The 12,808-nt window shown below is 44.6% G+C and overlaps 1 protein-coding gene across 2 annotated transcripts in view; it reads left to right on the top strand.

The window, feature by feature from the left end:
* The first annotated feature begins 263 nt into the window (after positions 1–263).
* The window catches only part of LOC110492816 (integrin beta-4), a 30,788-nt gene continuing 18,243 nt past the window's right edge, over positions 264–12,808 (top strand). For both annotated transcript variants that reach the window (XM_036946097.1, XM_036946098.1), the window contains exons 1-12: positions 264–705; positions 5,475–5,557; positions 5,760–5,842; positions 5,997–6,092; positions 6,816–7,020; positions 7,123–7,219; positions 7,550–7,721; positions 8,093–8,356; positions 10,451–10,540; positions 10,677–10,799; positions 11,658–11,825; positions 11,922–11,998. In XM_036946097.1, coding sequence (XP_036801992.1) covers positions 5,482–5,557; positions 5,760–5,842; positions 5,997–6,092; positions 6,816–7,020; positions 7,123–7,219; positions 7,550–7,721; positions 8,093–8,356; positions 10,451–10,540; positions 10,677–10,799; positions 11,658–11,825; positions 11,922–11,998 — 1,451 coding nt within the window. In that variant the 5' untranslated portion in view covers positions 264–705; positions 5,475–5,481. The remainder of the gene's footprint in view (positions 706–5,474; positions 5,558–5,759; positions 5,843–5,996; positions 6,093–6,815; positions 7,021–7,122; positions 7,220–7,549; positions 7,722–8,092; positions 8,357–10,450; positions 10,541–10,676; positions 10,800–11,657; positions 11,826–11,921; positions 11,999–12,808) is intronic.

Here is a 12,808-nt window from a genome sequence, read left to right on the forward strand (position 1 = left end):
CAATGTTGAGGTACTGGAGGACTGGAGCTGGGAACCAATGTTGAGGTACTGCAGGACTGGAGTTGTGAAACTGTAGTACAAAACTCCAGGTCTTTGTGTGACTGTTTGACGTAACCTCCAGGCAGTGTTCTGTTCTCTGACACTCCCAGGCTCAAGCCCACACAGGTAAGCCCAGCCTGGGAGGAATGTAGCCGGGAGGGGGCCTAACACACTTAGAGGTGTGGAGCTTTGAGCATTAAACACCAGGGGACGAGAGAGGGTGAGGGAGTTACCCTTAGTGTTAGCTACTTACCTAAACTGGAGAGAGAGAGTGGGTGCAAATTAGAGGAGGGATCAAATCTCAGCAAACACACAAACTCGCTGGTTCTCTTTCCCGTCTTTCTCTCGCTCTGTCATTAAGACTGACAATCAGGCGTACACACAGGCACGCACCTCGCCTCCAGGTTCAAGGCGGATAGAAGACGAGCGGAGAAGAAAGAAGGGAAGAAAAAGAGGGGGAAAGTTGAGTCTCTCTCCCCTGTCATTACTCTCTTAGACGTGGAACTCGGACTTCAAGGCTGGAAGGGAGTTTTTTTTTCCCCCAGACACCGGTGGATACTGACCTTACAGACGAGTGGAGAGTAAAACAAAAGGATTAAGTGATTCCCTTTTCTATTTTTGTTCTTCTTTTTTGGGGGCTTGGATTGAGCAAGGCAGCTGTAAGAGGTTCGTTTGATCAGTAATCTCTTTAACAAGGCTATAAACTCACTAATTTCTCCCATTGTTTTCACTGATCTACCACTTCTGTTCCAGCCTGCAAGGTTAAGACAATAGTTATCTACTTGAAAATTTACGAAAGTAGTTTTATTCTATTCATTTTCTATTCAGGTGAGTCCTATTGAGATAGAAGTCAGCAAGAGGCACGGGGCAGCGAGCATGCACACAGCTGTGCATTTATAAGATAGTTAAAGGATATCTCTTGACAATGTCTAAGACCTGAGTGTTTTGAATTCGTGTCAGCTACTCAGGTCAAGGGTCAATATGTAAGTTGTCTAGCTCCTCTTAATAATAACATGCTAAGGATGAAGACCAAAATGTGACACAGATTAAAACAGTTATGCGAATTAAATTCTACAGATGAAATGGATTTACAACAGAGGATGCATCTGCTCTTAGAGAGAGTCATATAGAAGTTCAAGGCCTATACTGATACAAAATCCTTTCGTGTTTTTTTATTGGTATCAAACCATAGTTTGTAAGAGTTGTTGCAAAACAGCATTCTTCTCTTTGCACGTTAACAAATACTATTTAAGAGTCCTACCCCTCCCGTTCTGGTAACATAGACACAGCCAACTAGATTTACAGGGTAATGACAAGGTGCGTTGGGACAGTCCAGACCACGAGGGACTCTCATTCTGATTGCAGCAGAATCAGAAACCACAGACAGACACAAGGTCACAGACATCGCTCCACTCTGAGGCAGCTGTTCCTATTTACCTGCCTGTGCTTAGCTGGATTGATGGTGTGGTAATTAAGTAGCTGTTTTTCCACGGGGCTGACTGAATAGTTGAGGGTTGATTTACCTAGCTCTCCCCGGCTGTGCCCCCTGTCACTGACGTGAGGACCCCTATTGATGTCATAACGGCTAGGTCCCCTCCCTCCGTTGGAATGTTCACCTGGTCGCCGGGCAGATTATTGAGCTGGGACCACTGAACTAGCAACGTCTTTTTTTCTGTCTTTACATCGTGAATCTATATTTTTTATACGGCTGTATTTCACTAGTGTTGTTTATTTGGATCCTATTAGCTGTTAGTCGCAATTTTCTGCGATCCAGATATTTAGTCATTTAGACCAACTAAATGACTAAATATCTGGATCGCAGAAAATTGCGACTAACAGCTAATAGGATCCAAATAAACAACACTAGTGAAATACAGCCGTATAAAAAATATAGATTCACGATGTAAAGACAGAAAAAAAGACGTTGCTAGTTCAGTGGTCCATGCTCAAACAGAACTTTGTTTTTTCAAACTCTCAGGATTTGAACTTTCTCCATGAGAAGTCTGACTGTACATGTTCTTCTTTGATGTGTTTAATAGTAGTTAACATGCGACCTTTAGGGGTCTCATATTTCTTCTCACAGTGAAGACACCATTTGTGCTGTTTGTCTCTCTTAATTAACTGGCTCAACCTAGTCAGTGATTAATGTGATTGGTAAACACACCTGTACTATACTACAGTAAGTGTTTTTCCTGCTCTGTTGTCCTGCTCTGTTGTCCTGCTCTGTTGCCCTGCTCTGTTGCCCTGCTCTGTTGCCCTGCTCTGTTTCGGGGATGTGAAATTCTTGCTGGGTGAGCCAATGGTCAAAATACGTTTTAAAAAATAATAATAATTCTCCATAAAACCGTCTTCCTCCTCTGACTCTATTACTAGGATATCCTATGCCACCAACTGTCAGCATCAGTGGCGGTTGGGGACGTTTAAGATGAGGGAGGACGATACATTTTTTATGAGCATGGCCTTATTTCTATTACAGCGTATTAGATGACAGTCATTCATATTCTATTCACCCAGCTCAATGTAACATTGATAGGTTTAGGCTACTACATGATACTCAAATTTGCCCTATATACATCATGAGGTTGCTACAACCTAGCCTATGAATGAAAGTTTACAACGTAGGTGCACAGATCAAGAGAATTTTGAGTAATCAAGGTGACCGACCGTGACACATTCAATACCGCCTTGCACAGTCTTGGCTGCATCTAGCTGATCTAGTGTGTAATCTTTAGTCCAACAGTTGCCAACAAGAGTTTCTATTAGTTGGCTTCCGTTTTAGGAAATCTTTTTCAACAGAATTGGTGCAATGAATGCACCCATGATCACACGTAAACACAGATAACTTTCATAGCAGCCACATACAAACAGCTTGTTGTACATATAATTCCTTCTCGCATCTATCTACGCACTCTCCTCCTTTCACCTTTTCCCTTCCCTTCAGCACCTCAGTGCATAACACATCAGCTGTCTGTGACAAGGCAAAAACACCTTTCCAAGCCAAACCTTCATATTATGACCGCTAACCGCAACACACAGCCTACATCGTTGTCACTTCATAGTCAGCATAGCTACTAGAACTAACATGTTAGTAAACCATGCAGTACAGTGTACAGTCAGCAGCAAGCAGTTTAGCAGTTACACCGGCAGGACCTGGTGGCAATAAATGAATCAGACCAGAAGCTTACCTTGACTTGGAAGAGTTCCAGTGTTGGATAGTCATAGCCAGCTAGCTAACATAGCATCCCTCTCTGTTGGATTGCCATAGCCAGCTAGCTAACATAGCATCCCTCTTTGTTTGAGTAGGCTAAACTAGCTAGCTGCATTCGATGCTAAGTAAATAAAAGTGAAAAAATATAGATATATCTTTCTTGCTTTCTTTAATTTTCAAAACTGTTCAACTATTGGTTTTCTCTCTCTGAGTCAACTACTCACCACGTAAATGCACTGCAGTGCTAGCTAGTTGTAGGTTATGCTTTCAGTACTAGATTCATTCTCTGATCCTTTGATTGGGTGGACAACATGTCAGTTCATGCTTCAAGAGCTCTGATAGGTTGGAGGACGTCCTCCAGAAGTTGTCATAATTACTGTGTAAGTCTATGGAAGGGGGTGAGAATCATGAGCCTCTTAGGTTTTGTATTGAAGTCAATGTACCCAGAGGAGAACAGAAGCTATCTGTCCTCCAGCTATACCATGGTGCTACCTTACAGAGTGCTGCTGAGGCTACTGTAGAGATACATTGCAAAACAGTGTATTTTAAACAATTATTGTGTGACATGAATATATTTAGTATAGTTTTCTCTAAAAACGATAACTTTTTAAATGTTTCAATATATATATATATTTTTATGAATTTCACTGAGGATGGTCCTCCCCTTCCTCCTCTTGAGGAGCCTCCACTGGTTAGTATTTACTTAAAATGTAAGATTCTCTGTGGAGAAAAATCAGTGTGGATTCAGAATCACCAGAATTATTTGCCAAATACATTTGCACGTATGGGAATTTAACCTGGTTAAATGGTGCTGCCAAAAACAGAATATAGACAGACAAATAAACGAATATATGGACAATATGAATTTACACAATCCCACATACAGTATCTATGAACACTGAAGCTAAACACTACAGACTACATTATAACACTATAGCTTCATTATAACGTATGGACGTAGAGATGTATGAATAAAATAAACAATTACAGGATGATGTGAGAAATATGAATCTGATTTATATTTATATACTACTGCATTAGACTGCAGCTCTTTGCGCACAACATTTACATTAATGTCTGGAGGAACATTCCCCCAAAAGTACAGTGAGCTCCATAAGTATTGGGACAGTGTCACATTTTCTGTTGTTTTGTCTCTGTACTCCAGCACTTTGGATTTCAAATGATACAATGACTATGAGGTTAAAGTGCAGACTGTCAGCTTTCATTTGAGGGTATTTCCAATCATATTGGGTGACCCGTTTACAAATTACAGAACTTTTTGTACATAGCCCCCCCCCCCCCATTTAAGGGACCAAAAGTATTGGGAGAAATTCACTTGTGTGTATTACAGTCAAAAGTTTAGTATTTGGTCCCATATTCCTAGCACGTAATGATTACATCAAGTTTGGTTTGTGACTCTATTTATCGTTAATCAGAATATAGTATGTTTCTAAACACTACATTAATGCTACCATGGTTACGGATAATCCTGAATGAATCGTGAATAATGAGTGACAAAGTTAGATGCACATAATATCATAAACCGCCCCCCCCAAAAAAGCTAACTTCCCCTGAGGTTGGCATGTCTTGGGGGTATGATATTTGTGCGTCTAATTTATTATTTACAATTCATTCACAGGACTATCCGTAATCCTTGGAACATCCACATGAATGTAGAAGTATTTAAAAACATGTTCTATTCTTATTTACAATAAGTGACCCCAATTTACCATTAAAACATATATTGAAACACAACCAAAGCAAACAGCAAATGAATCCAACAACTTTGTAGAGTCACAAGTTCTGATGTACTCATTGTGTTCTAGGAATATGGGACCAAACACTAAACTTCGGACTACTTTAATACACTCATACAGTGGGGCAAAAAAATATTTAGTCAGCCACCAATTGTGCAAGTTCTCCCACTTAAAAAGATGAGAGAGGCCTGATTACAATGCAGGAGGCTGATAAACGCAGCACAGGAGGCAATACTGGAGGCTGAAATATGAAGAGATTGATGAGACTCTTTGAGTCAACTTGATGATACTCTGACCTCTCCAAGTAGAAGTTGCTTAAGGCGCACAGATCGAGGATCACCTGACCTCTCCAACGGAGTGGAAACACAAGACTGACCATCGATCAAGGAGAAACTGTAACCTGACTTCACCTGGTCATGAGTGTATCTATCCCCTGGTGAAGGTTGTCATGACCTGTGTATGTATTGCAGGGGGGAGATGGGGAGATGGACGTTACATTTCTTGGTGGGGGTTGTACTTGCTGTCCTCACGGCCAGTAGCTACGCTGAAAAAGGTGAGAATAATTGGAATGAATCAAGTGATTTTTACATTGTATTATTACAGTGTGGACTTGGGATATTTTAATATGTCAATAGACACCAACTTGTTCATGCGGCTGAGTCATCTTTAGAATCCAAACTGGAATTCTATAATACTAAAAGGAAGAGAACAGAAAATGAATAGCTTCATGATTCTGATGATTCTCTGTCCTGTAGTAAACCACTGTCTGGCTGCAAGGGCTAACACCTGTTCAGCATGCATCCAGTCCGGAAAGGGCTGTGCCTACTGCCCAGACGAGGTGAGAAGAAACTATTACTCAAGTTGCCCTCAAGTTGCCCCCCCCCCCCCCCCCCCCCCCCCCCCACACACACACACACACACACACACACACACACACACACACATTTAGCGGTAAACACAAACGTAACCCGTGTGTTTGTGTTAACATACAGATCTTTGATGGTCCCCGCTGTGACCTTCTGGGAAACATCATAGACCACGGCTGTAATGGCGCAGTGACGGCCGAAGGCAGTATGTCAATGGAGAGAGTAAGTTCTGTCATCATCACAGTAATCCTTACGACATGGATTCATTAGTCTGCTCATCTGGTTACCACTGTAATATCATCATCCTCATCGTTTGGCTGTAGTACATTCGACCACAAGCGCCCTCCAGTTGTTACAGTCACAAGCTTTTTGCTGAGGTTGGAGCACTGGTCACTCCTAAAGTTTACTGTGTTGCCATGATATATACATGACATGACTCACTCTTCCCTCCATCCTTCCCTCTCTCCCTCCATCCTTCCATCTCTCTCCCTCCATCCTTCCATCTCTCTCCCTCCATCCTTCCATCTCTCTCCATCCTTTCATCTCTCTCCCTCCATCCTTCCATCTCTCTCCCTCCATCCTTCCATCTCTCTCCCTCCATCCCTCCATCTCTCCCTCCATCCTTTTATCTCTCTCTCTCCATCCCTCCATCTCTCTCCCTCCATCCTTCCATCTCTCTCCCTCCATCCCTCCATCTCTCTCCCTCCATCTCTCTCTCTCTCCATCCCTCCATCTCTCTCCCTCCATCCTTCCATCTCTCTCCCTCCATCTCTCTCTCTCCATCCCTCCATCTCTCTCCCTCCATCCTTCCATCTCTCTCCCTCCATCTCTCTCCCTCCATCCTTTTATCTCTCTCTCCCTCCATCCATCTCTCTCCCTCCATCCTTCCATCTCTCTCCCTCCATCCTTCCATCTCTCTCCCTCCATCCCTCCATCCCTCTCTAGAACCAGAAGATAGACATGTTGATGAAGCGCTCTCAGGTGGCCCCCCAGGATATGTCCATGACTCTGCTGCCGGGGGAGGAGAGGGAGATCGAGATGGAGGTGTTTGAACCAGCGAAAGGACCTCTGGACCTCTACATTCTCATGGACTTCTCCAACTCCATGAAGGATGATTTGGACAATCTCAAAAGGATGGGTGCTGAGCTGGGTAAGTTAGAGATGGGGAACGATGAGTGGAATTGTAAAACCATTGACTTCAGTGTAGTACTGGGATAGTGTGGTTTGGTGACGTGTTCTGTTCCCCGTATAGCTGACTTGGTGGGGAAGCTGTCTGATGATTACACCATCGGTTTCGGCAAATTTGTGGACAAGGTGGTGGAACCCCAGACAGACATGAGACCGATCAAGTAAGAACTTTCTAATTATTAGAATCCTCTCCATACAGACACAGATATACACACACAGACCCAAAAGTAAACATCACTACCGTATGAAAAGGTCGGCATTTATACACTAATCATACTCATAGTCCCTCATTCTATCTCTTCCTCTCCCCCTTCCCCTCTCCTCCTCTTCCTCTACCCCTTCCCCTCTCCTCCTCTTCCTCTCCTCCCCCTCTCCTCCTCTTCCTCTCTCCTCCTCTTCCTCTCCCCCTTCCCCTCTACTCCTCTTCCTCTCCACCATGCTCCCCTTCCTCTCCCAACCCCCCCTCCCCCTTCCCTCCTCTTCCTCTCCAGACTGGCCCAGCCGTGGCCCAACAGCGACCCTCCCTTCTCGTTCCGAAATGTGATCACTCTGACCCCTGACCTGCAGTCCTTCACCCAGAAGCTGCAGAAGGAGAGGATCTCAGGCAACCTGGATGCTCCAGAGGGGGGCTTTGACGCCATACTGCAGGCTACAGTCTGCGGGGTAGGACTATAGAGTTAGATTTACTAGAAAGGAGAAGCAGCCATCTTTGGTGTACCGTTTGGGATGTTTGATTATTTGAAGCTTGTAAAGTTAACTGTGATGCACCACTGTGTGAAATTCTTCAGAAGGCTCTATATAATTAAATACAACTCTCTCCTTACCTCCTTTCTTCTCCTCCACCTCTCTCGCTCTCTCTCTCTCTCTCTCTCTTTCTCTCTCTCTCTCTCTCTCTCTCTCTCTCTTTCTCTCTCTCTCTCTCTCTTTCTCTCTCTCTCTCTCTCTCTCTCACCCTACCCTCTCTTTCTCTCTCCCCCTATCCTCTCTCCCTCTTTCCCCCACTCCTCACTCCCCCTACCCTCTCTCCCATCCAGGAAAAGATCGGCTGGCGTGACCATGCCACCCACCTTCTGGTCTTCTCCACCGAGTCGGCCTTCCACTACGAGAGTGACGGTGCCAACGTGCTGGCTGGCATCATGCCACGCAATGACGAGCAGTGCCACCTGGACCCCGATGGGAAATACACAGAGGACACCAGGCAGGACTATCCTTCTGTGCCCACCCTGGTCCGCCTGCTGGGCAAACACAACATCATCCCCATCTTTGCCGTCACAAACCACTCCTTCACCTACTATGAGGTAAGAACTCAGAGCTACTACTCACCATACTAACCTGCACCCTGCACCTTACTAACCTGAACCCTGCACCATACTAACCTGAACCCTGCACCATACTAACCTGAACCCTGCACCATACTAACCTGAACCCTGCACCTTACTAACCTAAACCCTGCACATACTAACCTGAACCCTGCACATACTAACCTGAACCCTGCACCATACTAACCTGAACCCTGCACCATACTAACCTGAACCCTGCACATGCTAATCTGAACCCTGCACCTTGCTAACCTGAACCCTGCACCATACTAACCTGAACCCTGCACCATACTAACCTGAACCCTGCACATACTAATCTGAACCCTGCACCTTGCTAACCTGAACCCTGCACCTTGCTAACCTGAACCCTGCACATACTAACCTGAACCCTGCACCATACTAACCTGAACTCTGTACCATACTAACCTGAACCCTGCATCTTACTAACCTGAACCCTGCACCATATTAACCTGAACCCTGCACCATACTAACCTGAACCCTGCACCATACTAACCTGAACCCTGCACCTTACTAACCTGAACCCTGCACATACTAATCTGAACCCTGCACCTTGCTAACCTGAACCCTGCACCTTCCTAACCTGAACCCTGCACATTCTAACCTGAACCCTGCACCATACTAACCTGAACTCTGTACCATACTAACCTGAACCCTGCATCTTACTAACCTGAACCCTGCACCTTGCTAACCTGAACTCTGTACCATACTAACCTGAACCCTGCACCATACTAACCTGAACCCTGCACCTACTAACCTGAACCCTGCACCTTACTAACCTGAACCCTGCACCTTACTAACCTGAACCCTGCACCATACTAACCTGAACCCTGCATCATACTAACCTGAACCCTGCACCATACTAACCTGAACCATACTAACCTGAACCCTGCACCTTACTAACCTGAACCCTGCACCTACTAACCTGAACCCTGCATATACTAACCTGAACCCTGCACCTACTAACCTGAACCCTGAACCTACTAACCTGAACCCTGCACATACTAACCTGAACCCTGCACCTTACTAACCTGAACCCTGCACCTCACTAACCTGAACCCTGCACATACTAACCTGAACCCTGCACCTACTAACCTGAACCCTGCACATACTAACCTGAACCCTGCACATACTAACCTGAACCCTGCACATACTAACCTGAACCCTGCACCTACTAACCTGAACCCTGAACCTACTAACCTGAACCCTGCACATACTAACCTGAACCCTGCACCATACTAACCTGAACGCTGTACCATACTAACCTGAACCCTGCACCATACTAACCTGAACCCTGCACCATACTAACCTGAACCCTGCACCATACTAACCTGAACCCTGCACCTTACTAACCTGAACCCTGCACATACTAACCTGAACCCTGCACCATACTAACCTGAACCCTGCACCATACTAACCTGAACCCTGCACCATACTAACCTGAACCCTGCACCTTACTAACCTGAACCCTGCACATACTAACCTGAACCCTGCACCATACTAACCTGAACCCTGCACCTACTAACCTGAACCCTGCACCATACTAACCTGAACCCTGCACCATACTAACCTGAACCCTGCACCTACTAACCTGAACCCTGCACCTTACTAACCTGAACCCTGCACCTTACTAACCTGAACCCTGCACCATACTAACCTGAACCCTGCATCATACTAACCTGAACCCTGCACCATACTAACCTGAACCATACTAACCTGAACCCTGCACCTTACTAACCTGAACACTGCACCTACTAACCTGAACCCTGCACATACTAACCTGAACCCTGCACCTACTAACCTGAACCCTGAACCTACTAACCTGAACCCTGCACATACTAACCTGAACCCTGCACCTTACTAACCTGAACCCTGCACCTCACTAACCTGAACCCTGCACCTTACTCTAACCCTACAAACACATCACCATCCCCATTTTCACTCCTAAATTATACTTATTCCACTGAGTTTAGCCACTGTCTGTTTCTGTGAGCGCTTAACTCATCTGTAGCATTGCAGATAACCCCTTCATGTTTTGCGGGTTCTCCTGTGTAGAAGCTTCATGAGTATTTCCCCATTGCTGAGCTGGGCCTGCTACAGGAAGACTCCGCTAACATCCTCAACATCCTGGAGAAAGCTTTCGAGGTAAGAATGGGCTTGTTTAAAGTTAACAAGTGTTTGCGCGATGGACACATGAATTAGATTTGATTCCCCTTGATGTATCCCCTCTAAGGGCTATTGGGAAAGCCAGATGTCCTAATACTACTGTCCGTCCTCTCAGAATATCCGTTCTAAGATCAGCATCCGTGCGGAGGACAGACCTAAAGCTATAGAAGCTCAGGTCCTGTCTTACAGTGGCAGTGTTGCACAAGCCGGAACCTTCAAAGTCAAGCCTGGGCAAATAGTAAGAAACACTAACATGTTGCACTCATTCCCTCACTCACTCACTCACTCACTCATTCCCTCACTCACTCACTCACTCACTCATTCCCTCACTCACTCACTCACTCACTCACTAAATCACTCACTCACTCACTAAATCACTCACTCACTCACTCATTCACTCACTCACTCACTCACTCACTCACTCACTCATTCCCTCACTCACTCACTCACTCACTCACTCAATCACTCACTCACTCAAATCACTCACTCACTCACTCGCTCACTCACTCACTAAATCACTCATTCACTCACTCACTCACTAAATCACTCACTCACTCACTAAATCACTCACTCACTCACTCACTCACTCACTAAATCACTCATTCACTCACTCACTCACTCACTCACTCACTCACTCACTAAATCACTCATTCACTCATTCACTCACTCAAATCACTCACTCACTCACTAAATCACTCAGTCATTCACTCACTCACTCACTCGCTCACTCACTCACTAAATCACTAAATCACTCACTCACTAAATCACTCACTCACTCACTCACTCACTCACTCACTAAATCACTCACTCACTAAATCACTCACTCACTAAATCACTCTCACTCACTAAATCACTCACTAAATCAATCACTCACTAAATCACTCACTAAATCACTCTCACTCACTAAATCACTCACTAAATCAATCACTCACTAAATCACTCACTCAAATCACTCACTCAAATCACTCACTCAAATCACTCACTCAACTCACTCACTCAACTCACTCACTAAATCACTCAACTCACTCACTAAATCACTCAACTCACTCAACTCACACAGACGCACACACCCATTAACCCATTCTGTGTTTTCCAGGGGAAGTTTAAGGTGCGTGTCAAGGCCAGTGAGATGGTTGGGGAGCAACATGTGTGCAGTCTGGAGCAGGGTGACAAAAAGGGGAAGATGAGAGTCAAACCGACAACCTTCAGCACGGCTCTAAACATCAACGCCGAAGTGCTCTGTAAAACCTGCGACTGTGAGAAGGTGTGAAGATACAAACACACACACATAAACATAAACGCTCAAACGTGTTTTTAGTATCTAACACTGTCTTTCCTTCTATATCTCTGCTTCCCTCAGAATCCATTTCGAAACGCAGTGAGGTGTACAGGCCACGGAGACCTGGTCTGTGGGAAGTGCAAGTGCAACGACGGCTGGTGAGACAAACCCAACCGAAGCGACTTTCTCTCACATATAAAATAACAGTCATGGATTGGATTTATAGTGTTTTTCCAGTGCTCAAAGCGCTTTGCATAGTAAGCAGGGAAACTCGCCTCTCCCACCATCGAGTGATGCACAGATCAACTGGTATGGTAGAGAGATGAGGAGATATATACATCAACTGGTATGGTAGAGAGATGAGGAGATATATACATCAACTGGTATGGTAGAGAGATGAGGAGATATATACATCAACTGGTATGGTAGAGAGATGAGGAGATATACATCCACTACTATGGTAGAGAGATGAGGAGATATATACATCCACTACTATGGTAGAGAGATGAGGAGATATATACATCAACTACTATGGTAGAGAGATGAGGAGATATACATCCACTACTATGGTAGAGAGATGAGGAGATATACATCCACTACTATGGTAGTGAGATGAGGAGATATACATCCACTACTATGGTAGAGAGATGAGGAGATTTATACATCAACTGGTATGGTAGAGAGATGAGGAGATATATACATCAACTAGTATGGTAGAGAGATGAGGAGATATATACATCAACTGGTATGGTAGAGAGATGAGGAGATATATACATCAACTAGTATGGTAGAGAGATGAGGAGATATATACATCAACTAGTATGGTAGAGAGATGAGGAGATATATACATCAACTGGTATGGTAGAGAGATGAGGAGATATATACATCAACTAGTATGGTAGAGAGATGAGGAGATATATACATCAACTACTATGGTAGTGAGATGAGGAGATATATACATCAACTAG

Source organism: Oncorhynchus mykiss, chromosome 16 (genome assembly GCF_013265735.2).
Source record: "Oncorhynchus mykiss isolate Arlee chromosome 16, USDA_OmykA_1.1, whole genome shotgun sequence".
In the NCBI taxonomy this organism is placed as follows: Eukaryota; Metazoa; Chordata; class Actinopteri; order Salmoniformes; family Salmonidae; genus Oncorhynchus; species Oncorhynchus mykiss.